We start from the raw sequence: 25985 nt of genomic DNA, 5'->3' as shown, positions 1-25985 counted from the left end.
AAGTTAGATCAACTATGCAGCTATGACTTCACTTGTTGCAACTGCCTCAACATGCCTGGTGATAAGCGCTCGTTTTGAGTAGTCTGGGGGTGCAGTGGTGCTATATCCTGAAGGTCAGGCTGCTGCGACACAGACTCATAGCTTGAAGCAAGTTGTACATTAGCGGGTTGCTCTAGGGGTTGGGAACCAAAACTGGAAAGAGATGCATAACTTGACTGATCGGGCATAGAAGGGAGCTGGAATCCAGGCTGAAGATACACAGATTGGCCACTGGGCTGGGACACAGACTGGTAGCTGGTTTGTGCTGACTGCACTGGGCCTGGCTTAGTGCTGAGAGACAGGCCACTAGTATGAGGGTCAGGACTGGTAGTTTTTTGTGCCACTGCAGGCCGCTAGGCTGAGAGACTGCTGGTAGCGTGTTTGGGCTGATTGGTACCTGGGTTTGTGCGGCACCTGCAGCGCCACTAGGCTGAGTAGACAGGCTGGTTATTGGGTCAGTCCTAGATTTTTGACCACTAGGCCGCGGCACAAACTGGTAGCGTGGTTGCTGCAGGCCACTAGGTTGGTTTGTGCTGACTGCAGGCCACTAGGCTGAGAGACAGGCTGGTATTGGGTCAGTCCTAGTTTTTGACCACTAGGCCGCGGCACAAACTGGTAGCGTGTTTGGGCTGACTGGTAGCTGGCTTGTGCTGACTGCAGGCCACTAGGTTGAGGCACAGACTGGTAGCTGGTTTGTGCTGACTGCAGGCCACTAGGCTGAGAACAGGCTGGTATTGGGTCAGTCCTGGTTTTGTGCACTAGGTTGAGGCACAGACTGGTAGCTGGTTTGTGCTGACTGCAGGCCACTAGGCTGAGAGACAGGCTGGTATCCGGTCAGTCCTGGTTTTTGGCCACTAGGCTGTTGCATAGACAGGTAGCTGGTTTGAGCTGACTGCAGGCCACTAGACTGAGAGACAGGCTGGTATCCGGTCATTCCTAGTTTTTGGCCACTAGGCCAGCGGCACAAACTGGTAGCGTGTTTGGGCCGACTGCAGGCAACTAGGTTTGGGGCACAGCCTGGTAGCTGGCTTGTGCGACCACTGCAGCCCACCAGGCTGATAGACAGGCTGGAATTGGATTGGTCCTGGTTTTTGGCACCAGCTGACCACAAACTGGTAGCGCGTTTGGGCAGATTGGTAGCTGGTTTGTGCTGACTGCAGGCCACTGGGCTGAGAGACAGGCTGGTATCGGGTCAGTCCTGGTTTTTGGCCACTAGGCCGTGGCACAAACTGGTAGCGCGTTTGGGCAGATTGGTAGCTGGTTTGTGCTGACTGCAGGCCACTAGGTTGAGGCACAGATTGGTAGCTGGTTTGTGCTGACTGCAGGCCACTGGGCTGAGAGACAGGCTGGAATTGGATTGGTCCTGGTTTTTGGCCACCAGGCTGAGCCACAAACTGGTAGCACGTTTGGGGGCAGATTGGTAGCTGGTATTTGTGCTGACTGCAGGCTCACTGAGGCTGAGAGACAGGCTGGTATTGGGTCAGTCCTAGTTTTTGACCACTAGGCCGCGGCACAAACTGGTAGCGTGTTTGGGCTGATTGGTAGCTGGTTTGTGCTGACTGCAGGCCAATAGGTTGGGGCACAGACTGGTAGCCGGTTTGTGCTGACTGCAGGCCATCCTGCTGAGAGACAGGCTGGTATCGGGACAGTCCTGGTTTTTTTGGCCACTAGGCTGTTGCACAGACTGGTAGCTGGTTTGTGCTGACTGCAGGCCACTAGGCTGAGAGACAGGCTGGTATCCGGTCAGTCTGGTTTTGGCCACTAGGCGGCGTGCATAGACTGGTAGCTGGTTTGAGCTGAATGCAGGCCACTAGGCTGAGAGACAGGCTGGTATCCGGTCAGCCCTGGTTTTTGGCCACTAGGCGGTTGCATAGACTGGTAGCTGGTTTGTGCTGACTGCAGGCCACTAGGCTGAGAGACAGGCTGGTATTGGGTCAGTCCTAGTTTTTGGCCACTAGGCCGCGGCACAAGCTGGTAGCGGTTTGGGCTGATTGTATGGTGGTTTGTGCTGACTGCAGGCCAATAGGTTGGGGCACAGACTAGACGGAGCTTCTGCTGAGAGCTTCTGCTGGGCCAATAGGTTGGGGCACAGACTGGTAGCCGGTTTGTGCTGACTGCAGGCCAATAGGTTGGGGCACAGACTGGTAGCCGGTTTGTGCGGACTGCAAGCCACTGGGCTGAGAGACAGGCTGGTAGGGTCAGTCCTGGTTTTTGGCCACTAGGCCGTGGCACAAACTGGTAGCTGTTTGAGCTGACTGCAGGCCACTAGGCTGAGAGACAGGCTGGTTATCCGGTCAGTCCTAGTTTTGGCCACTAGGCCGCGGCACAAACTGGTAGCGTGTTTGGGCCGACTGCAGGCAACTAGGTTGGGGCACAGCCTGGTAGCTGGCTTGTGCTGACTGCAGCCCACCAGGCTGATAGACAGGCTGGAATTGGATTGGTCCTGGGTTTTTGGCCAACAGGCTGAGCGTGGTGGCACAAACTGGTAGCGCGTTTGGGCAGACTGGTTTGTGCTGACTGCAGGCCACTGGGCTGAGAGACAGGCTGGTATCGGGTCAGTCCTGGTTTTTGGCCACTAGGTTGCCACTGGGCTGAGAGACAGGGCCACGAGGCGCGGCCCAAATGGTAGCGGTTTGGCATCTGCAGCCTGGTTTGAGCTGACGTTGTTGGGCCGACTTGAAACTAGGTTGGGCCAGCCTAGGCTGCAGCACTGCAGACAGGCTAGACAGGCTGGTATTGGGTCAGTGAGCAACCTAGTGGTTTTTGCAGGCCCACTCGCGGCGGAGAAGGACTAGGCCGCGGCACAAACTGGTAGCGTGGCTTTGTGCTGACTGCTGCATGGACATGGGCCTAGGTTTGTGGGGCACAGCCTGGGTATGTGCTGCCCCTGCCTAACTGGTAACCAGGTTGTGCTCGGACTGCACCGGAATTGAAAACTAAAAGCCCTTGAACTGGACTGGGCTGATAGACAGGCTGTCTACCTTTCTGTAGGGATAAATGGCTGTCCTGGTTTTTGGGCCACCAGGTCTGCACCGTGAGCCAAGCTGAAACTGGTTCACACTTGGACCCCAAGCAGTTGGGCCAGAAATGAGATTGCCAACTTGTACGAGCTGCATTGGAGTTAGAAGCCAAACTAGGCAGGCCACTGGGCTGAGAGACAGGCTGGTATCGGGTCAGTCCTGGTTTTTGGCCACTAGGTTGTTGCATAGACTGGTGGCTGGCTTGTGCAGACTGCTGGCCACTGGACTGGGCCATAGGTTGGTAGCTTGCCTGTGTGGGTTGCGCACTGCTGGACTGAACTCTGGATTCATACGCCACACTCTGGAAAGCAATGTGCGTACGTGAAAGACCCACAATAAAAGTCAATGCTGCCCTGGCACAAGCTCATATGCCCTGCAATGTTTGTTGATTGGCTTTGTGGGTTGCGATTTGGTTTGCTGAACTGTGGATTTGTAATGTGTGGTATGGATGTAGTGAAGATAGATTGTGTTGATGTAGAGGATTGAAGATTAAGGTTGGTATTTTGGTTTTGTGTGGCCTGGCCTGCTACCAAAGAGCTTGCAGGAAAAAACCAACTTCCAACATCTTACAGTCTACCTTTCTGAGTGTATTTGACATGGTTTTGATAAATGGCTGTTGGGCACTGTACCGCCCACCGCCCAGACTGGTACTGGTGGGGGCTGGCTTGCATCGGCGGCTATAATTTGCTGGTGGCATAGTTTGTTGGGATTCTATTCATTGTCTGCAGACTCAAGAGTTTTAGTCTGAACAAGGTGTAGTTTCTTGTCTATTAGTAATTACTGATTGTCTGCTAGTGTGTTTGAGAGTTTGGCTGAACTGGCTGGGGTACAGACTCACTGTTCACACCATAAACCGCTGTCAAACGAGACTACGGCAGATGCGAGAAGGATGCCCATGCACAATCTAAAAGATATCATGAACCTTGAGAACCAGGACCATGAAGTCGTTGATATTTCTAGCATTGGTGCTATATTGTCACGCCCCTGACAAATCTTGCCACCCTTTTGCTGGAATGGTATAAAAGCCAGGATGCGCGGCAAACTTATGCTCTGCGGGTTAAAAATGGGGTGAGGCGCCAAGGGGGTCACCACTGTGCCTGCAGGTTATAATTATATAAAAACAATTATAATGGTTTCTGTTTTTTAATATGCGGGGTTTAAAAAGGGGGTGAGGAGCCACGGTTCCAGGGGGTAGCCACTGTCGCCTGCAGGTTTATAATTATATTAAAAAATTGTTGTCATCACTGCAATCTGGTCTGTTCCATACCTGCTAATGATGTCAAGATATAAAGGAATCATGTGTTGGACAGAGCCAAAAGAGCCACACTGTTTGAGGGCAGGTTGGATAGCTTACACATTAATTACGAATGGCACTGCCATTATACAACCACTAAGCAACATGAGTGCAGGCAGTGTTTGTTTGATGTATATTGCTTTGACTTATATATAAATAACTGAATGCAGCTGTATGTGATGTTTTTTGTTGTTTGTTGTGTGTGAGTGTTTTAGCTTACACTGCCATATACACCACTAACTGCAGCACTGTAAGGGATATTATTGTATCTTGGATGTTTTATGGTGTCCGATAGGTCTAATTCGCCATAAAATATGGAGTTTTGTGTTTTCACAACATCCTGCAAATGTAAGGGATAAAAAAAAAAAAAAACACCGTAATAAACGTCGAAAAATTTAAGTACGAAAAAATAGACATGTTGATGAACCTGGATTACAGAACTTGACGGAATAAAAACTTACCACTTCCAATTCGACCAGAGACACAGAGACTGAGAGGGGCCAAAGAAATACTGTAAAACAAAAGATTTGATTTTAGTATTTGATAGAAAAAGAACCAGATAAAAATAAAACAAATACTTTAATTTAACATCATACCTTAAGAATCGTATAGTGGTGTCTCCTTTGTCTATACCCGGCTAGTTTGCTTAAAATACACCAGTTTTTTTTATTCCTTTGCGATTTAACATCATACCTTAAGAATCGTATAGTGGTGTCCTCCATATCCAGCTAGAAATACACCAGTTCCTGTTATGTTAGTTTATAATGTATGGAACTTTCATTTACCTGCTGGTTTCTGATAATCAGTTGTCATGGAAACGTGTAATATGCAGTTATTTGGTCCAGGTGTTACAGCTCTGATCATGACAACTACCGTTTCATTCCTGAGTCATGAGAACTACAAACAATGAAGATAAAACAACAACATCAATTGCACACCTTAAATTTTACAGAATATTGAGTTGGGTTTCTTGTAAGGATAATATTATATAGGCCCTGTTTAAACCCTAGTATTAAGATCTGTTTCTGATAGGGGGAAACAATCACCAGTTGTCATGTGTTAACATGCATCTCAAATGTGTCTCTCATGATCTCTTGTTTTTCAGGTTTCTAGTGAAGTGTCTGATTTTGTTATATATATGAGCACATATATCATTCACATCACTGTGTTACTGTTTGAGGATAACAGTTCTTCTAAGTGTACTTTAATATTAATCAAACCTTCTTGTGCATGTGCATGTAAATGTCCATTTCCAAATATTTCGATTGGAGGATTATTGTTTAAAGCTGCAAGTAATATGCAAACTTTATAAGCTTTCTTTAGATCAGGGGATGATTAACAGGTAAGTAGGTGGTCCTTCGCTGATGTAGGGGGAGGAAATTAATATTCACGATAAAGACGACCATTCAGGTGCAGCACCCCTTATGAATATTAATTCCCACAATTCTAGAAATTCTTGTTCCAGCATTTTTGAAACTATAATTATTTAACAAACAATAAAAACACTATAAGTGTTTTTGCTTAATGGGCCACATTCATATTTACATTTCTGTGTAAATGTTTAATAAATCTATACGTACATAATTCACAACTCATATGTTTACAGAATCATGTGATAAAAATGGCAAATTGAAATATTTCAAAATTGTATTATTTAAAAATGTTTTTCAAACAATGATCATTTTTTTTTTAATGTAGTTATGTAGTATATATGAATATTTTATATATTGTGATATATCTAATTCTATTGTGTATTGCAGAGTTTGCACAATGCTGAATGGTCACCCACTTAGCTAATACTCTTTGTTCTACTTTTGGCCAGCTTGGAGATGCTGTAATCCCTGTTGCTCTTTCTGTCTTTCTCTCTCTCTCCCTCCCTCCTTTCTTCTCCATGCTTGCCATTCTCTGTTTTTCCCTTTTAGCCTTCTAGACCCTGCCTCTTGGTCATCTAACTTGACTTTAATTGGACAACAAGTCTGCCAGCTGCTCAGCCATTGGTGGAGCTTAACAGCCATTATGCTTGTTCAGAAGGGCTGTAACTGTCCTACAGCAGGGGAGGGAAAGAACAAGAGAAAAGAAGGGAGTGACAGAAGCCGGGGAAGAGGGGGGCTCATTCAGCTGTGAGCAAGGAGGAGTGGAGCCATTAGTGCATGGAGTAGGGAACGTGCTGCCTGCAGGAAAGTAAACTGCACAGGGTTTTGCTGCCGTCTCAGAGGCCTCAGTCCAGCAGCAGTAGATAAATGGAGGATGAGGATGTGTTCAAGGAGGCAGCTGATTTCATAGCAGGAAGTGCATGGGAGGTTTTGGGATTAAAGTCCCTCTTGGGAGGTGCTAAAGCTTTCCTGTGGAAGTACTACTGAAGACAAAAAGGTGAGTTGTGCTGTTTATTGGTTTATCAATTTCCCTTTTTTCTTGCACACTAATACTCCAAGTTTGCTTCCGGTTCATGCAACAAAGGCAGGGGCACCATGAAAAGGGATCTTTTCTCTAGAGTGGGGGTAGGAGAAAAGAAGACAGAAGAGGAGGCTGTGCATTCTCCCTATTTTCAGTGGCTCATTGGGAAACAGTGGGATCTTACTAAACCCCAAAGAAACACTCTCAAAGGCAGTTAACCCCCCCCCCCAATAATAGTTCACCCCCAAAAATAAAAATCTGTCATTTCTACTCGCCCTCAATGTCATTCCAGACATTTGTATGACTTTCAGTGGAACACAAAAGATGATATTTTGATACATTTGAAATGGTTTTGTCTATACAATGGAAGTCTCATACTGAGGCATTTTTCATTATCACTTTTTCTCTGGTTCAGACAAATGAAAGTAATACAGGTTGGAAACAATATGAGGGTGATTCCATGAATTTTGGGGTGAACTATCCCTTTAACTCCAGCAAGAACTCTAACCAGCAGAACTTCTGACAGATGCAACTCTGAGATGCAAACACTAACTGGGAATTGTCAAATATTTTTAAACGCCATGTACAGTACATCCATATATTTGATTAAGAGAAAATTAGAGCAGCTTTTTATGGACTAATTTAAACATAAGATTCATAATCACAGACTTTGTATAGTACTGAGGGGCCTCACATCCCTAGCACTCCTAATCTGCATCTATCTGCCACTCAACTTTCACTGACTTCCTCTTACATTTGCAGAATCAGATAGTTTAAAAAAGGAGTTTAAAAAAAAGTTTCCCTCCGTTTTTCTCTAAGACAGTTCAGCATCATTAGCAGTCCATGCAAGTCCGAGAGAGAGCTGGAGTACAAATGCACCCTGTCAGTGGTCTCTCCAAACCAAAGGGGGTTTTGGGATGACAGAGGCATGTGTACAATCGCAGGGGCCTCCTAGCAGAAGTGATACTGAATACTGGGTGGAGGGAGCGCCGTCCACATGTAAGCGAGAATTTAGAATTTGAAGGTTCCCCGTCTGAGGTGTGTGACAATGTCTTCAGAAAGTGAAAGGTGTTGTATGAAGCCCTCTGCCCTGTTTGAGAACACATTACACAACAGCATGAGAAAAATGAAACACTATATGTTCAGAAGGTGAAAGAGGAACTTGTGCTTTTTATGTGTTTTTTTCTATAGACGTAAAGGCAGAATTGAACAGATCTTTTGAATCTGTGCACACCAAACCACATACTTTGAAGGTTTGAGTATGTGAATGAACAATCTGAATGAACAATAACATGTTACATGACTCTCTTTGTTGTGTGTTTTATGGTTATATTGTGTTTTGGCTTCACTATTATCAGGTGGCCAATGGAATTCCTTGCTTCAGTCATTTACACATGGTGACTTATTTTATTTTAAAGTCGCAATGAAACAGAATTAGAAACAGACGTGTTTTTTTTTTTTTCTTTTTTTTTCTGTATTGTTTTATGAATTGAACCAAGATTGACTTGAGCTGAAAAATAGCAAAGCTGCTTACGGCTAAATTGAACTTGTCAAAATTGATGAACTTTGCATCATTGACAATTATTGAACTGAATTGGAACAACACTGAACTAAATCAAGCCAAATAATGACACTATTATCTTCTGAAGAGCTGCTTTACAGCTCAAATTTATTTTTTCATAATTGATCAATTTTTACAACATTATCACTGTTATTTTTCTGTTTATTAATGTGAAGCTGCTTTTAAACAATCTGTATTGTATAAAGTAGTGAATTTTCATTTCATGCTGAATTTAACATACTATTAATTTAAAAGTGCATTATAGACAACACCAAAGATGAATAATGCATCCTTGCATGTCTGTGGTCTGCAGAATCCCCTACTGCTGAGCTGGCGCATTTTGTGTATGTGCAGTTGTGACAATAGAGGACATGTAGAGGTGTGTACACAGTCATCCTGCTGTTTAAATAGAAGGGTAAGGTGCAGAATCCATGGAACCTGCCATTAAGTCAGACACTGGTGTTGTTGTACATACATCCTGCACCTCTTTTCTGTGAGAAAAATGATAACTCTCACGTGACAGACTCTTGGGAGCTGAAAAGGACTCAAAACTCAAAACTGGGTAGCAGGAAAACAGTACTAAAGCAAATATATAATATAATAATGTACAAAATATTCTTATATCAATCAATAACAATGTAAATGCTGTTATCAAAATGGCACTAAAAGTCTGTCTACTTCCTGAAGACAGTGAATAATCCACTAGGGGGCAGAATATAGTTGTTTTTCAGGAAGGTATTGATTGTGTTGATGTGGAGGCCTTAAAAAGTAATGTATCCAATATGATACAGTACATTTAGCATTATATGGTTAAAAAAGGAGGAGAAAAGACTTTTTATTTTATTGGGATTACATGAAAAAAAAAATCTGTCACTTACTGCAGTTTAAGATAGGCAAGTTAGGCAGATGCAAACAGAGGGTAGGGTCCTGTGTTGTCAATTATATTTATTATTTATTTAGAAATAAATAAAATCAATAAAAGATTGGTTTCTCTTATATATTTCAGTAGACGTCATGGAGTTCTCAGGTGTGTTTCAATATTAATTTTGTCTCAGATGTTTCTCCTAAAATACAGTAATAGAATAAACCTATATAATTAATGTGATGAGTCTTGTTATTAATTTAATCCTAATCTCTTTTGATATTTTGATAATTGACAGTAGTTTTGAATACCCATGCTATGTGCTTTGAATATTGATGCAGACTGGCTAATGCACTTAACTAATGCACAGTCAATACCAGTCTGCATCAATACTTTTAATGTCAGTCATAATGCTGCATTACTCCACGAGCAAATCAGTTTACTTTCTGCTTTTATAAAAAATCTAAGCGGAGGGAGACTGTGCACATACTGTGCCATCAGCCAATCAGCATGTCAGTTTCCTGTGGTTCTCCTTGGTTAAGACTGTTATGCCATACATTGCTATCAAAAATGGATGAAATGTTGCAGACAGATGATCCTTTCACTTCAGCAGTGCTTGGTCCCACCATTTCTCACTTCACATACCACTGACCTTTTGATTTGTGATCTAACAAACAGCCAGGCATTCCTCATGATGAATGCAGAAACAATGCTTTGTGAGTTTGTTCAAAGGTCTTATCACAAGAGTGCCATTGTGTGTGGTGTAACATGAAGTGGGTTGGCTGGAGAAACTGTTGTGAGGTCATTAAACTGCATGTGGGATGAGGGAGTATTTTGTCTTTAATTAATGCTGCAACTCATTAAATGAAGCTCTTTTTTGACAGTTACATAGACGTGATAACGAAGGAATGTTTAATAAACGGTGTATGGTGCTTTAGGAGGGGGAGGAAATCCTCCCAAATGCTAAATCACTAAATTCACAGGCAGGCATGCCTGTAATTGCAATGTGATGACATCATTTTCATATTTTCTTATAGCGTTTTGGTCCAAAATATTATGTCCCAGTGATATACAAACTTGCATTTCATACAATAATCTAATTAACAAATTTTATATATATATTCAATGTGTAAACAGAGTATGTGGTGTAAATGTCATAAAAAAAATGCATGCCTTATATATTAAACATAGTATTAACATATTAAACATAGAAGCGCATGTAAAAGACTTACACACAGTGTAACATGTACAGAGTAACGTTTGACTTTTTTTTTTTTTTTAACAGAGCCTATGTCCACAGCTTCATCTCACCAGTACCTGGAGAAAGATGTGGAGGAAGAAGAGCAGAGAGAAAATTTTAAATTCAAACATGAGATTAGCAAACAAAAGGGCAAGGCTACCTTTGGAGAGGAGACTGCAAAATGCAGTGAGCCTCAAACACATTTAAGTGAATTGGAAATGACTCAGGAAAAACATTCAGATAATTTATCCCAAGCAATCACTACAGTTTCCCCTGCTGGTCAGGAGTGTACCAGTCATAACACTAGTAAGTTTCAATTTCAGTAATTTTCACACCTCTTGTTCATCTGGGAAATCATTTGGTATTGGGAATTTCTGAACTACATGTTGAGGAACTTTTACCATTTCAAGGCAAGCTCTTACTATACTTAGAGAGTTTACCATTTTGGCATATACCAGCTTAAAAGGCCAGGTTTCACAGACAGGTATTAGATTAAACCAGAACTAGGTGACAGTTCAATTAAGACATTTGACCCAATTTCAATGGATGTGCCTTTATATTAAAAAAAAAAAAAAAAAAAAAAAAAAAAAAACACATCTTTAGGCAAAACCATAGCACTGACACCAAGATACATCAATGCAAGTTTTTCTGTCAGTACAGCTCAGGCACACATTTTAGTCTGGGACTAGGCTTAAGCCTTTTCTGTGAAACCAGGGATTTAAATTATGTTCAATGGAATAGTTATATCAGCCAACTTAAACTCAACTACTAGATGTGCAAACTCCTCACATTTTTCCACCCAATTCCTTTACAGATTCATCAACCACCAACAAAAGGTAAGAGTTACTCTTCACTAAAAAGCCCACACAAACTCTTGCTAATGGCATTTTATTGATATTTTCAAAACAAACATTATCCAAAACCAGAAAAATGCAAACACAAGTAAACAGCTATGACTTCACTTGTTGGAACAACCCAAATCTGCTTTGGGACGAATGCTGGCTACTTTGAGCTAGTCCAGGAGCATTCTGGTTTGTGACAGGGTGATAATTCAGTGCTGGATACTGAAATCCAGGTTGCACTGACAGACATTGACTCATAGCTTGAAAAAGTGACTACTGGGCTGCTCCAGGGCTTGGGAACTTGATCTGGAGACAGATTGGTAACTTGACTGCCCAGGTATAGATGTTTGGAACCCAGGCTGCGATATGGTCTCATAACTTGACTGTACCTGGGGCTTGTACGGAGACTGCACTGGAATGGATGGGGATAAGTAGCTTGGCTGAGCTAGTGACTGGTGACTAGGCAGCATTTGAGGCTGGGAACCGGACTGCCCTGCCATAGAGATCAGGTACCCAGACTGAGAGATGGTCTCAGAACTTGACTGTGCCTGGTATTGGGATTGTGCTGGCTTAACTGGGGAAGAGTAGCCAGACTGAGCTAGTGTCTGGTGGCTAGGCAACATTTGAGGCTGGTAGATGGATGGTTCTAGATTGCTTGAGGGTTTGTAGCTGGATTGCACAGGCTTAACTAGGGGCGGATACATATCTTTCCTTGGTTTGGCCAGAGGCTGGTAGCCAGGCAGTTGCCTCAAAGGTCCAGACTGCGGCCCACTGAGCTGTGTTACAGAACTATAACTAGGCAGTCTGTGCTTAGCAAGAGGTTGTTGGTTTGGAAGAACTGGAGACTGGTAGCTAGGCTGTTCAGGCAGTTGTGCTAGTCTGAAAGTGGACTGGAGTGTTGATTGCAGTGGTCCAGGAGGGACATGGCTGTTGGGTGACATCACAGACACATGGGTGTCCTGCCCAGGCTTCACTGGGGCCTGGGAACTAGGTTGTACAACAGGTTTGATGTGCTGAGCTAAGAATGGAGATGCTGGTTTGGATGGAGGCTGATATTCAGTCCATCCTGGTTGGGCTGAAAGCTGGCGACTGGGCTGCAATACATACTCCTGGCATGAATAAAGTTTGGAGCCAACCTGATAAAGTAGTCCCCCTTGGACTTGCAGTGGTTTTAAATCAGTTTGTTCATTGTGCTGGACTACAGACTGGTAGTGGGATAGTGCTGTTTGCAGGCTGCTTGGCTGAGTCACAGAGTAACTGGCTTGTGGTGACTGTTGGCTGCCGACTTGTGAAACTTGTGGCCTAACCGTTTGGGACACAGACAGATAGCTGGCTTGCCCTGGTTTTAAGACATTTGGCTGAGCCACAGACTGGAAGCTGGCCTGTGTTGTTCGCAAGCCACTGGACTGGGACCCAGACTGGCAGTTGGCGTGTGCTGGTAGTAGAACAGCAGACTGGGCCACTGACTGATAGCTGGCTTGTGCTGGTCGTTGGCTACTGGAGTGAACTACAGAGCTATAATTTGGTTTCTGGAGTGGCCGGTTACCAGAAAAGAGCTTAGAACCAAATTGAAGCCCACCTTTTTGGGGCTTAAAATGAGTCAGGCTACTGGGTTGTGCTACAGACATATAGCTATCCTGTGCTGGTTGCGGTCCACTGGACTGGGCAAAAGATTGGCTGGCCTGAACTAGTTGCTGGCTGGAGGTTTGGGCTACAGACTGGCCACTGCCTTGCACTGGTTGTTGGCTGCTGGGCTGGGTAACTGACAAGTCAACGGCCTGAGGGAGTTGCTGGCTGCCAGCTTGAGCCACAGATTGATAGATGGCTTGTGCTAGTTGGCTGCTGGCCTGTTCTAGATGCTGGCTGCTGGGCTGGGCAACAGACTGAGAGCTGGCCCGTTCTAGATGCTGGCTGCTTGGCTGTTCTAGTAGTTGGCTGCTGGGCTGAACCACAGGCAGATCAGTAGCTTGTGATGGTTGTTGGACAGCAGGCTGGACCACTGACTGGTATCTGGCTTGTGCAGTTTGTTGGCTACTTGACTGAACTACAGAGCTATTACTTGGATTCTGGAGTGGCCTGGTACCAGAAAAGAGCCTAGAAACAAATTGAAGCCTACCTTTTTGGGGCTTGAAAAGAGTCAGGCTACTGGGCTGTGCCACAGACATAAAGCTACCCTGCTGTCCACTGGACTGGTCAAAAGATTGGCTTGCCTGAACTAGTTGCTGGGTGGAGGTTTGGGCTACAGACTGGCCACTGCCTTGCACTGATTGTTGGCTGCTGGGCTGGGTTACTGACAAGTCAACAGCCTGAGGGAGTTGCTGGCTGCTGAGCTTAGCCACAGATAGATAGCTGGCATGTACTCCTTGTAGTCCACTGGGCTGCAACACAGGCTGAGAACTGGCTTGACCTAGTTGTTGGCTGCTGGGCTGAACTACAGACAAGTCAATGGCCTGTGGGAATTGCTGGCTGCTGGATTGGGCCACAGATTGGAAGTTGGCTTGTTGGGTACTGGGCTGTGCCACAGACATATAGCTACCCTGTGCTGGTTGTTCACTGGACTTGGCAACAGATTGGCTGGCCTGAACTTGTTGGGCGCTGAGTTGATCCACAGGCTGGTCAGTGGCTTGTGCTTGTTGGACACTAGGCTGAGCCACAGGTGGGTAGCTGGCTTGTGCTGGTTGTTGGACAGCAGGCTGGACCACTGACTGGTAGCTGGCTTGAGCAGTTTGTTGGCTACTTGACTGAACTACAGAGCTATGACTTGGATTCTGGAGTGGCCTGGTACCAGAAAAGAGCCTAGAAACAAATTGAAGCCTACCTTTTTGGGGCTTGAAAAGAGTCAGGCTACTGGGCTGTGCCACAGACATAAAGCTACCCTGTGCTAGTTGCTGTCCACTGGACTGGTCAAAAGATTGGCTGGCCTGAACTAGTTGCTGGCTGGAGGTTTGGGCTACAGACTGGCCACTGCCTTGCACTGGTTGTTGGAAACTGAGCTGAACCACAGGCAGGTCAGTGGCTTGTGCTGGTTGGACACTGGGCTGAGCCACAGGTGGGTAGCTGGCTTGTGCTGGTTCTTGGACAGCAGGCTGGGGCACCGACTGGTAGCTGGCTTGTGCTAAATGGCTGCTGGGCTGGGCCACAAACTGAGAGCCGGCCTGTTCTAATTGTTGGCTGTTGGGCTGAACCACAGGCAGGTCAGTAGCTTGTGCTGGTTCTTGGAGAGCAGGCTGGGCAGCAGACTGGTAGCTGGCTTGTTGGCTACTTGACTGAACTACAGAGCTATGACTTGGATTCTGGAGTGGCCTGGTACCAGAAAAGAGCTTCGAAACAAATTGAAGCCTACCTTTTTGGGGCTTGAAAAGAGTCCGGTTACTAGGCTGTGCCACAAACATACAGTTGCCCTCTGCTGGTTGCTGTCCACTGGAATGGGCAACAGACTGGCTGGCCTGAACTAGTTGCTGGCTACTGGGCTGAACCACAGACAGGTCAGTGGCCTGTGGGAATTGCTGGCTGCTGACCTGGGCCACAGATAGGAAGTTGGCTTGTGCTAGTTGGATACTGGGCTGTGCCGCAGACATGAAGCTGCCCTGTGCTGGTTGCTGTCCACTGGAATGGGCAACAGACTGGCTGGCCTGAACTTGTTGGCTGCCGAGCTGAACCACAGGCAGGTCAGTGGCTTGTGCTGGTTGGACAGTGGGCTGAGCCAAAGATGGGTAGCTGGCTTGTGTTGGTTGTTGGACAGCTGGCTGGGCCACCGACTGGTAGCTGGCTTGTGCTAGATGGCTGCTGGGCTGGGCCACAAACTGAGAGCTGGCCTGTTCTAATTGTTGGCTGCCGGACAGAACCAAAGGCAGGTTAGTAGCTTGTGGAAGTTGCTGGCTACTGGCATGGGCCACAGACTGAAAGCTGGTTTGTGCTGGTTCATTGCTAGGCTGGATGACCTGTGCTAGTTGTTGGCTGCTTGGTTGGGCTACAGTTTCATAGCTAGTTTGTACTGGTTGCTGGCTACTGGATTGGGCTAATTGCTGGCTGGATGACTGACTCATAAGTGCATAGCTAACCTGAGCTAGCTGAGGGCTGTTCAACTCACTGCTTTGTTGCACTATTTGGTAGTTAGGCAGTGGCATGGATTCATTTTTGGGGGGCAAAGGCTTGAAAAACCCAAAGCTTGGATCCTGAACTGGTCTGGAACCTGAAAAAAGCTTAGAACCAGTTTGCCAAAGTTGATCTCTCGGAGGCTTAAGAGGCCCTCTATTTGACTGCCTTGCAAACTGGGAGCTGGCCTGTGCTAACTGTTGGCCACTAGTCTGGGTTAACTGCAGGGTGCTAGACTGGGCCATGGTTCCAGAGCTGGCTTGTGCTGGTTGCTGACCACTGGACTGGGAGATTGTCTGCACTACCTGTTGACTGCCGGGCTCATTGCTGGTCTGCAGAGGAATTTGGCCAGTAAGCTGCTTTGGCCTAAAAACAGAATTACTACTTTGCTGCAACGGCATCAAGACCATGGAAGAACCAATAGTGTCAGAGTCTTGAACACTAACTGACCGACTCGAACCATACCCTGAAATGCCCATACTTGCTGCACTACCCACAAGACTACCACTTCCAACTGAAGCAGGTTGAGAGCCCTGAAGCTGGCTTCTAGGGTCTGAACTAGAACTTCCACTTGTCACTGTACCACCTGAAGAGCTAGTCTGAGAATTGTAGCTTTCAGAACCATAGCCTCCCTTAACTGCAGCACGATAAATTATATTCCTAGAACTCCGAGGCCTGATTGGTCCAGCAACATCTCCTGGGCCATACCAGGTGTAAACACTTTGTGGTTTAACATCGTCCTGCATGGGTCGAGCATCTTTTGGAATATCAGGATTACAACATCCAGGATTACCTCCACTGATGACAGAGCTATAATCATCAACTGCAACAAAAAGACAGGAGGCATCACAAAGACAATGTTGACAAAGTTCAATTACTTAATTTGAGTAAATAAACTTACCAGTCCCAATGCTGTCATAAACACCAAGGCTTAAAAATACTGCCAAAGGAAAACTGTAAGACACTAAATTTTAGTAACTTGAAAATCCATCTTTAAAAAAAAAAAAATAAAAAAATAAAAAAAATAAAAAAACTTTAATAAACTGGTTTTAGTACATCTTCAAAAAATTAACTAGCAAACTCATAAACCTAACATACCTTAAAAATCTCATCATAGTAGTATCCATATGAAGCCAAAACTAACATCAACTTCTCTCAGCACAACAACTACAAGTAGAAAAATAAAAATCTTTTACCCAACCATGGAGATTTGTTATTAAACCCTGAACTGTCTTTTTATAGTGCCTGCCTCTACCGCTCAACAATCACAGTTTACTAGATTATTATCTCAGATCAATCAGTTGTCATGGCAACCATTAATGGCTTATTATTAGTTTCAAGTGTCATAGTATAGGCTTGTTCGAGATGGATGGGCGCTGCCAGAACGATCGATGTAAGACATCAAAGTACCGCGAATACATTCATCGATCGTTCTGCACGGTGATCGTGATTTCACCAAGTACAACATGTTTCTGGATCAACATCCTTGTTGATCCTGGAACAACATTCCAATCAACTGTGACCGGATGAGCTTTATTATGGTTTGTGGATTCATTAGAATCAGTTTCCATTTCAATCTTTGCAAATTTCAAATGGGAAGACACGCCCTCTGGTGTGGAGTGGCGTCTTGTCATTGATGGCACCTGACTGCTCAATCGTTGAGGTTGCCTTCTTGTGGATACCTAGTGGCTTTATAAGAAGCAAGTCTAAATGTGGCATGGTCAATCTGCTTTGTGTTCCTGTTTTGTGGGCCATAAAGGTCCGGGGGTTTATATGTTTAGTCACTTTTACCTGGTGAGTCACCTGGTTTGCTTCTCCTTAGAGTAGCAGTTTTATATTTTTAACTATGTGTTTGTTAGGTGTGTGTGCCTAAAGTGACAAGCACAGTTAGCATAAAGCTTACTGTTGTCTAAGATTGAGGTAAGAAGTTTCTTATTGTGGGTTTCCCTTCTTTTTTGGGGGGGGGGAGTGATTGTTTGAAGTGGACTTCTATTTGTATTTTAGGTGTGGCCTGAGAGCGCCAGCTGTTGTTTTCTAATCCTGTACCTATGGCTGTTTCGTACACTGGCTTCATCTATGGCTGTTTTTGTATATTGTCTGATCCTACAGTTTCAATGTCCTGTGAATGCAGCTGACTGTGTGGCCATAACGGTGCTGGATTGCTGTTCCTCTGAGTGTTCTGTGCACTTATAGCCACAGGTGAATGTTTGAGCTGTGATACTGAAGCTTAACAGAAGGGGAGAGTGTATTTGTTTCTTTTGCTGTAGTTTCTTTTTGGTTTGTCACTTGCTTTCTGAATTTGTATGCACTGATTTGCTGTGCGGCTTGTCCCTTCTGTTAAAGTAAGTTTTGTGTGTGTGGGGTTAGGTTTTTTTTTTTTTTTTTTTTTTTTTATTATTATTATTTTTTTTTAAATGGTCTCTTTGTAACTGTGGTTATTTAATTGGTAAACTGTTGATGAGACCATTCTTTGTTTTAGGATTAATGACTTCTGTGTGGGTGGGGTTTTTTTTTTTTTTTTTTTTTTTTTTTTGTAGTAAGTCATGTCTCTTGCTCTTTTAGTAGTATCGAACCAGTGTTTCCTTGAGTAGCACCTGAGGGTTCGTGGTATTTGGGTGCAAGTCCTAGGGTGGTGTAGCTGTCTCTCCACTATTTCTATTGTGACGTAGCTAGACAACCAATCAGAACTGACATAACTTTTTAGGAAATATGTTTTAGGCTCAGGGTTAGGTGCTACACACCCTTGTTAATCAGCTATCATTTTCCACTGATTTTAGGAATAAATTATGGGTTGGTTTAGGGGTAGAGACTAGGTGATGTCTATATTTTTGGACAATAATGTTGATCCAGGACCATCAAAAAATGTTCATCCAGGAACATGTCTTACTTGGCAAAACCCCCCCAGAAAGAGGTATTCAGTCAGTGAGCGAGTCAAGGAAGCGCCAACATTTAAGCGGTGACTCATTGGAACACCTTTGATTGGCCACTGCATTCATAAGCTCAACAGAAGCTTGTGTGATTGGTTATAATGTGCAGTGCTGTAAAAACGCATCTGGCAGGGCCAGCCAGCGAATGCGGATCTGAATTTAACTGCTGATGATTTATGACTCGATGAACGTTCTCAAGCCAGTGTGATTTGTATCAAATATAGAAAATATTAAATTTTTTTTTTTTGTCGTCTTTTGGAAGCTGCATTCAACTTGGCTCCCCTCTGTTATAAGTTACACGTACAACAAACTAATATCATAGTGGTATACTGTATTCGAGTGTAGCCTAAGTTATAGGCTACCCGTTGAACCGTAGACAGCACACGCCGTGTTCATCTAATAAAGATCTTCATCGCTAGCAAACAATAGCCTTTGCAGATTTGCTTTCAATTCTGAAATTCAATTCACAGGCGCCATGTCCATTCAAATTTCAGACTTCTGAGCCAGGTGGATTTTGAATGCAGCAAATTTTTTTTTTTTTTTTTTTTTTTTTTTTTTTTTTTTTTTTGCAAAAATATATTTTTATATTTGATACAATCACACAGGTATATTAGATCGTTTGGTGCATTACCTGGTAAATTCAAATCTGCTTTGGCTGGCGTTGAGACAGACACGTTTGTACATGCTGTATTATAGCTACCCAAAGACTATAGAATACCCTTAAAAGGACTTTGATTACAACCAATCACACACAATTCTGTTGAGTTTATGAATACAATGGCCAATCAGAGACGTTCCGATGGGTCATCGTTGTAATGCGGTGTTTTGTTCACTCGCTCGCTGACAACAAAATGCAGATGTGTGTAGAATGCAAGTAAGAGATTGATTTCAGTGTAAACGGCTTCAGTGATTATAATGGGAGTTTTTGAGAGTGGCTGAACTCTGGCTATATTGAATGCAAATGTTATTTAATAATGTATATTTTCTTTAGCCTACTCTCTGTAAAATGAAACCGTTATAATAAGTAACGTACAATATTGTTATTAAATTCACATCTAATGCAAAGTCAGTTGTATTAAAATTATTTTGACGTAATACCCATATCTGGTCCTTAAAGGGATAGTTCACCCAAAAATCAAAATTATGTCATTAATGACTCACCCTCATGTCGTTCCAAACCCGTGAGACCTCCGTTCATCTTCGGAACACAGTATAAGATATTTTAGATTTAGTCCGAGAGCTTTCTGTTCCCTCCATTGAGAATGTATGTACGGTATACTGTCCACGTCCAGAAAGGTAATAAAAACATCTTCAAAGTAGTCCATGTGACATCAGAGGGTCTGTTAGAATTTTTTGAAGCATCGAAAATACATTTTGGTCCAAAAAAATATCAAAAACTACGTCTTTATTCAGCATTGACTTCTCTCCCGGGTCTGTTATGAGCGCGTTCACAGCACATCCGGTTCGCGAACGAATCACTCGATGTAACTGGATCTTCTTGAACCAGTTCACCGAATCGTTTGAAACTGTTCGCGTCAACAATAAGCATTAATCCACAAATGACTTAAGCTGTTAACTTTTTTTTTTAACATGGCTGACACTCCCTCTGAGTTCAAATAAACCAATATCCCGGAGTAATTCATTTACTCAAACAGTACACTGACTGAACCGAGCCAGATAACGAACGAAACATTGACTCGTTCTCGAGTTCACTCGATGAACTATCCCTTTAAGTAAAAAGTCAGGGTTTTATGTAGATTACACGATTAATCTACTTTGCCCATTACCATTTATTGATCAAATAACGATCTATAAAGGTGTTTTCGAATAAAAAGGAAAAAATAAATAAAACAAAACATAAGCCGCATCAGTTAGTGTTATAAAGAGTGGATTTAGCTTTATTTTTAATGAAGTTATAGACCACACAAGTAAAAGGATGGTGGTTTGTTCACTTCATTTCACTGCAGATTCGTTTACAAACAAGGCACAATTTGACGACAGTTTTTCTGAAAGACTGAAATTAAAAGACGATTCTGTGCTGACTATATTGGATCCGACATAAATGTCGAACCACACAAGTGTAAGTGACTGTTTTTGTTTCAAACGGTGCTTTTGACTTTATGCAGCGCCGCGCAAACCGATCGCAATCTGACTTGAAGCGGTGCATGCCGGTTAGAAATTTTCTCCGACTTGAGACGGCGCCAATGCCACATGACTGTCACGTGTATGGAATGATTTTTGTGTCTTTATTATTCAATCAAACATTCTGTGTTTGAAAGTAAAACTAATTATTTTGTAATTAAAAAATAAAAGATTGCAAAAAAAAGTCCTTAAGGCTCAAAAATAAAGAAATTCATAACAAAATTATTTGCAGCGCATATAAATCTTTGAAAATCTTTTTTTCTTTATGCACTCCAATATTTTTTTTTATAGGGAAACCACAAATGTTGCTCTTTTCTGCCGTCTTTTTTTTGCGGGTCTAAAACTTTTTTTTGCGAGTTGAAAAGTTTTGCTTGCGAGTTAAGCTGTGTGTCAGTGGGCAGTCTCTACCCACCAGGATGAAAGGCCTTTTCCTATTGGTCACTCTCGATTGAAGTCACAGGTTGACCACGCCCACTCAGTTTACCCGGAATCCGCTGCACTGCCGCCGCAGTCTGACAGAAGAGCGAGCGCGGGTGCATCATGACGAACAACAGGTCGTGTACAGGGTAAGATAACTAACTTAACATCTTAAACTCAGTGACAAGTCAACTTAATTATTATCTCCTCTCATGCTCTCCCATCTAAATACGTAAGATTTGATTAGCCAACAGTATAGCTAGCTGCCAGAGCCCCCAACAGTACAGCGTCAGGCCAATATTTTCAGAGATTATAGATTATTGTAGCTCCAGTGAAGTAAGGTAAGTAACGCACATCAAATAACTAGCTCATTTGGCGGGTTATGATTCATCAATTATGACCGTATACACACTCAAGTCTATTCGCGGCACCCCACAGCTGTAGTCTGCCATTCAGTTTTCTAAAATACAACGATTTGGGACTGATGTCTGTACATTCTGACTTCACCCTAGTCTACAGAACTGTGTATTGTGCATTTTAATAACAGGTTTTGTTTTGTACTATCTTTAAGACCTGTGCAATGACCTGTTGGGGGTGAGTGAATGAACAGCGCTCTCGTCCATCCTCAATACCCATGGCTGAAGTACCCTTGAGCAAGGCACTGAACCCCCAGTTGCTCCCCGGGCGCTGGATATAGCTGCCCACTGCTCCGGGTGTGTGTTCACCTCTCACTGCTGTGTGTGTGCACTTGGATGGGTTAAATGCAGAGCACTAATTCAGAGTATGGGTTACCATACTTGGCAAATGTCACAACTTTCACGACAATTGCCAAACTTATTACTTCAATAGCAAGGACTGATATTCAGGACTTGTCAGCCTGTAAGACTGTAGCATTGTAGAGTTTGTGTGTATGTTGTATGTATGTGTGTGTGTGTATATATTTTATATATATATATATATATACACAAACACACACAGTTGTTTGGAAACATTACGTTTGTAATGTTTTTTGACAATGTTTTCTGCTTATCAAAGCTGCATTAATTTGATCAAATATACAGTAAAACAGTATTATTGTGAAATATTGTTACCATAACTGTTTTCTATTTGAATACATGTTAAAAAATGTAACTTATTCCTGTGATCAAAGCTGAATTTTCAGCATCATTACTCCAGTCTTCAATGTCACATGATCATTCAGAAAGCATTCTAATATGCTGATTTGTTGCTCAAAAAATATTTATTATTGTCAATTGTGATAACGACCCAAGCAGTCACAAGGAGGATCACTAGTGAAGCTGGGGTCCAAAGGGTTATTTATTTAAGCAGGTGTGCAAAATATGCAAATAAATAGGTATAAGAGCTTAAAACAAAGATTGTAATAAAAACAGTCTAAAACTAGAACTGCAAGTACTAAAAACAGTACCAACTTCCCTCTACAACATTGAGGCTGGAGTTTCCTTTGCTTCGCAGCACAACAATCATGTCCAAGCTCTCTATCTGTTCACCCCCAACTTCTAGTGGCGGCCATCTTAAATACACCTTTTTTCCCGCTCTTCCCAAATTGGAACATACCATTTTATAAATAAAAAATCTCTTGCCTTTCAACTCTCATTATATGCATGATTTAGAGACAAGTTTAAGTAAATACATAAATACAATTAAAAAGAGAACGAATAAACCAACACATTTGCACTAACATTACCAGTGAAACTCGTGATGGTAGATATTTTCAAAGTCTCTCCATCACATCAATGTTGACTTTTTTTGGGGGGGATTCTTTGATGAATAGAAATTTATCTGAAGTAAAAACTGTTTATAAGATTATAAATGTCTTTAACCTACCCCAAACATTTGAACAGTAGTGCATATTATTTCAGATAAATGATGCTCGTTTGAACTTTCTATTCATCAAAGAATCCTGAAACAAATTGTACACAACTGTTTTCAACATCAATAATAATGTTTGTTGATCAAAAAAAAAAAAAGCATATTGTGACACTTAAGACTGGAGTAATGATGCTGAAAATTTAGCTTTATTGTTTTTATATACATGTATATGATTTTATTTATTTTTACAGTGAGGAGGATGTGATTCGTCATGCAGCAGCACAGATAAACACCACAAAGACATCTGAAGTCTGTCACGAGATAACACGTCTGAAGTTGTTGAAACAAAAAACCAGGAATTCCAGTCAATCCCCTGAAAATCACCTTCCTTGGAGAGCCTGTAAAAATAAATAAATAAAATTATATGTATATAAAGCTAAAAACAATAAAGCAAAATGTACAGCTCCATTACTCCAGTCCTAAGTGTCCCTTTTAGATTTTGTTTTGTAAGTTTTTTTTTTTTTTTTTTTTTTTTTTTTTGGAAAGGTGTTTTTAAGCTTCAATGAGAGTCACTATTACCATTACCTGTCTCCACAAAAGTTGGCATGGCAGGTCTACTTCTGACACTGGAAATGTTCCTGTACATATTGGGCACTGGTCTTCAAGTGCCTACACATTAAAGATAAAAATGTATGCAGGACAAATTTTGTAAAATAGGAATTGATAATTGGCGATGTTCAATTTAGCTTTTGCTTGTGTACCTCCTAAAGGGTGATTTTGACACTGGATGTTTTTGCATCAGGTCTTAGGTTTTGCCTTGAAGATGTTGCTTCCTCCATCAACACCAAATCTTCCTGCAAACAGAAAAGAATAATGTGATGTTCTACTGATAGAATTCTAGGCTTTTTGGAGTAGTGACAAATATAAACACCCATTAGAAGTCAGGGGCATATTGAAATGTGGAAGTTAGTTCATTAAAAGGTCTTCAAAGCAAAGTCTTTGCAAGGCTACAGTGGTACTGGCTGACAAGTCCTGAATATCAGTCCTTGCTATTGAAGTAATAAGTTTGGCAATTGTCATGAAAGTGAAAGTTGTGACATTTGCCAAGTATGGTAACCCATACTCGGAATTAGTGCTCTGCATTTAACCCATCCAAGTGCACACACACAGCAGTGAGAGGTGAACACACACCCGGAGCAGTGGGCAGCTATATCCAGCGCCCGGGGAGCAACTGGGGGTTCAGTGCCTTGCTCAAGGGTACTTCAGCCATGGGTATTGAGGATGGACGAGAGCGCTGTTCATTCACTCACCCCCAACAGGTCATTGCACAGGTCTTAAAGATAGTACAAAACAAACCTGTTATTAAAATGCACAATACACAGTTCTGTAGACTAGGGTGAAGTCAGAATGTACAGACATCAGTCCCAAATCGTTGTATTTTAGAAAATAACAAACCTGTTATTAAGATGTGGGGTGCAGAGTTTTGTATTGTGTGTGTATACGGTCATAATTGATGAATCATAACCCGCCAAATGAGCTAGTTATTTGATGTGCGTTACTTACCTTACTTCACTGGAGCTACAATAATCTATAATCTCTGAAAATATTGGCCTGACGCTGTACTGTTGGGGGCTCTGGCAGCTAGCTATACTGTTGGCTAATCAAATCTTACGTATTTAGATGGGAGAGCATGAGAGGAGATAATTAAGTTGACTTGTCACTGAGTTTAAAGATGTTAAGTTAGTTATCTTACCCAGTACACGACCTGTTGCTCGTCATGATGCACCCTCGCTCGCTCTTCTGTCAGACTGCGGCGGCAGTGCAGCGGATTCCGGGGAAACTGAGTGGGCGTGGTCAACCTGTGACTTCAATCGAGAGTGACCAATAGGAAAAGGCCTTTCATGCTGGTGGGTAGAGACTGCCCACTGAGAGACAGCTTAACTCGCAAGCAAAACTTTTCAACTCGCAAAAAAAAGTTTTAGACCCGCAAAAAAAAAAAAGACGGCAGAAAAGAGCAACATTTGTGGTTTCGCTATAAAAAATATTGGAGTGCATGAAGAAAAATAAAGATTTTCAAAGATTTATATACGCTGCAAATAATTTTGTTATGAATTTCTTTATTTTTGAGCCTTAAGAGGAATTTTTTTTGCAATCTTTTATTTTTTAATTACAAAATAATTAGTTTTACTTTCAAACACAGAATGTTTGATTGAATAATAAAGACACAAAAATCATTCCATACACGTGTGGCATCAAAGTACCGCAAGAGCATTTCGAGAGCAGCCGGCTGACTCAGGCAACAGAGCGACTGCAGGAGCGCTGATGACGACAGAGCTATTTCACGATTGGCCAGATTCACCACATGACAACGATCACGTTTGTTTCTCATTTTCAATAATGGCCACAAATGTGTTTTTAGAATGGTAAAAGCTTTTTTTTTTTTTTTTTTTTTTTTTTTTTACTGTAGTCGCACTGATATATTGAGTCACGTTTATCATACAACACTGATAAAAGCACACATACCCCCACTTTATTAGTATTTAAATAGTATATGACTATGTTGAACTTTATTCTTGAAAATATGGTGCTGTATTAAGCAGTATGTAAAAACTGTTTCTGTTGCTCATGAAAATGTCTCTAAAATGTCTGTGTATTTGACATATTGCATTTAATTTACTCCATCTGTGATAAAGTATGCAAACACTGCCTGAGTGTCACTAACAGGAGCAGAAAGTGTCCGTCTTGACGTCTGTTTTCAACTCCGCACCCGACTGAAAGCGGCTACTCTCGTTGACTACCATCTGTAGCCGTGCTTCAAGTCGAACGCATATATGATCACCATTGCTTAGTTGAACGTCACCTGACCAAACCCGGAAAACAGAGGCAGGTTTAAGCTCAAACTGCTGAGCAACGTTTTGCTACGGTTTCTGGTTTGAACGACATGCTTCCTGGAAATGGTGTGCAACAAGGTTTGAGATACGTTCCCTGCGTTACAATGTGCATACTATCCACCCTATCTGCCCTAAATAGTATTGAAAATTACTAATATCAACTAGAATTTAGGATGGATAGTATGCACATTGGGACGCAGGTGTTTTCTCTAGTTTGGTGGGTGTGTCAAAAATGTCAGCCAAATCAGCAGCAACATGTATTTAAAAGACAGCTCGCACAATGTAATTAACATCAAAATAAAATCACAAGAGCAAATATTGTTTGCACATGTTTATTTACATTAAAGGCAAAATAACTTTAAATAATTAGAGCACAGGTATAGATCTGGAAGTTCTTTAAGTCTGTCAAAATATAATTTAGTAATTGCAAC

General features: G+C 42.5%; 2 protein-coding genes and 1 long non-coding RNA gene across 7 annotated transcripts in view; 2 read left to right on the top strand and 1 right to left on the bottom strand.

Moving 5' to 3' along the window:
• Nucleotides 1-16602, bottom strand: LOC109098566 (probable serine/threonine-protein kinase samkC). 3 transcript variants are annotated; one of them, XM_042766516.1, is made up of 7 exons: nt 3185-3345; nt 2116-2163; nt 1494-1656; nt 1174-1370; nt 803-911; nt 582-756; nt 1-313 (listed from the first exon to the last, which is right to left on the bottom strand). In XM_042766516.1, exons 1-7 carry the CDS (start codon nt 3292-3294, stop codon nt 21-23), a joined length of 1095 nt encoding a protein of 364 aa, XP_042622450.1. In that variant the 5' UTR covers nt 3295-3345; the 3' UTR covers nt 1-20. The 3 variants fall into 3 exon arrangements, with proteins under 3 accessions (XP_042622450.1, XP_042622452.1, XP_042622449.1); XM_042766518.1 differs by lacking the exon at nt 582-756 and having other exon boundaries at nt 1-272; nt 800-911; XM_042766515.1 differs by lacking the exons at nt 582-756; nt 803-911; nt 1174-1370; ... (1 more) ...; nt 2116-2163; nt 3185-3345 and adding exons at nt 2085-2098; nt 15011-16170; nt 16249-16301; nt 16446-16602 and having other exon boundaries at nt 1-294.
• Nucleotides 6395-25985, top strand: part of arhgef10la (Rho guanine nucleotide exchange factor (GEF) 10-like a) — a 112933-nt gene continuing 93342 nt past the window's right edge. Inside the window, exons 1-3 of one of the 3 annotated variants that reach the window (XM_042766511.1) lie at nt 6395-6715; nt 10452-10716; nt 11225-11246. In XM_042766511.1, the coding sequence (XP_042622445.1) occupies nt 10461-10716; nt 11225-11246 (278 nt within the window). In that variant the 5' untranslated portion in view covers nt 6395-6715; nt 10452-10460. Of the gene's footprint in view, nt 6724-10451; nt 10717-11224; nt 11247-25985 lie in introns of all 3 variants that reach the window. The other 2 variants (XM_042766513.1, XM_042766510.1) reach the window with 2 other exon arrangements.
• LOC122146614 lies at nt 16925-17731 on the top strand. The gene is made up of 3 exons (XR_006161139.1): nt 16925-17141; nt 17207-17267; nt 17457-17731. It is a non-coding gene; the product is annotated as an uncharacterized LOC122146614 (long non-coding RNA).

Source organism: Cyprinus carpio, chromosome A11, assembly GCF_018340385.1.
Source record: "Cyprinus carpio isolate SPL01 chromosome A11, ASM1834038v1, whole genome shotgun sequence".
In the NCBI taxonomy this organism is placed as follows: Eukaryota; Metazoa; Chordata; class Actinopteri; order Cypriniformes; family Cyprinidae; genus Cyprinus; species Cyprinus carpio.
This window is presented reverse-complemented; position numbering and strand designations above follow the sequence as displayed.

Excerpts from the sequence above, each read along its gene's own strand:
- LOC109098566 (XM_042766515.1), bottom strand. The coding sequence starts at position 16,474 with ATGGATACTACTATGATGAGATTTTTAAG. Across the intron at positions 16,302-16,445 it reads ACTATGATGAGATTTTTAAG|TTTTCCTTTGGCAGTATTTT; the intron begins GTATGTTAGGTT and ends AGTGTCTTACAG. Across the intron at positions 16,171-16,248 it reads TTATGACAGCATTGGGACTG|TTGATGATTATAGCTCTGTC; the intron begins GTAAGTTTATTT and ends TTTTTGTTGCAG.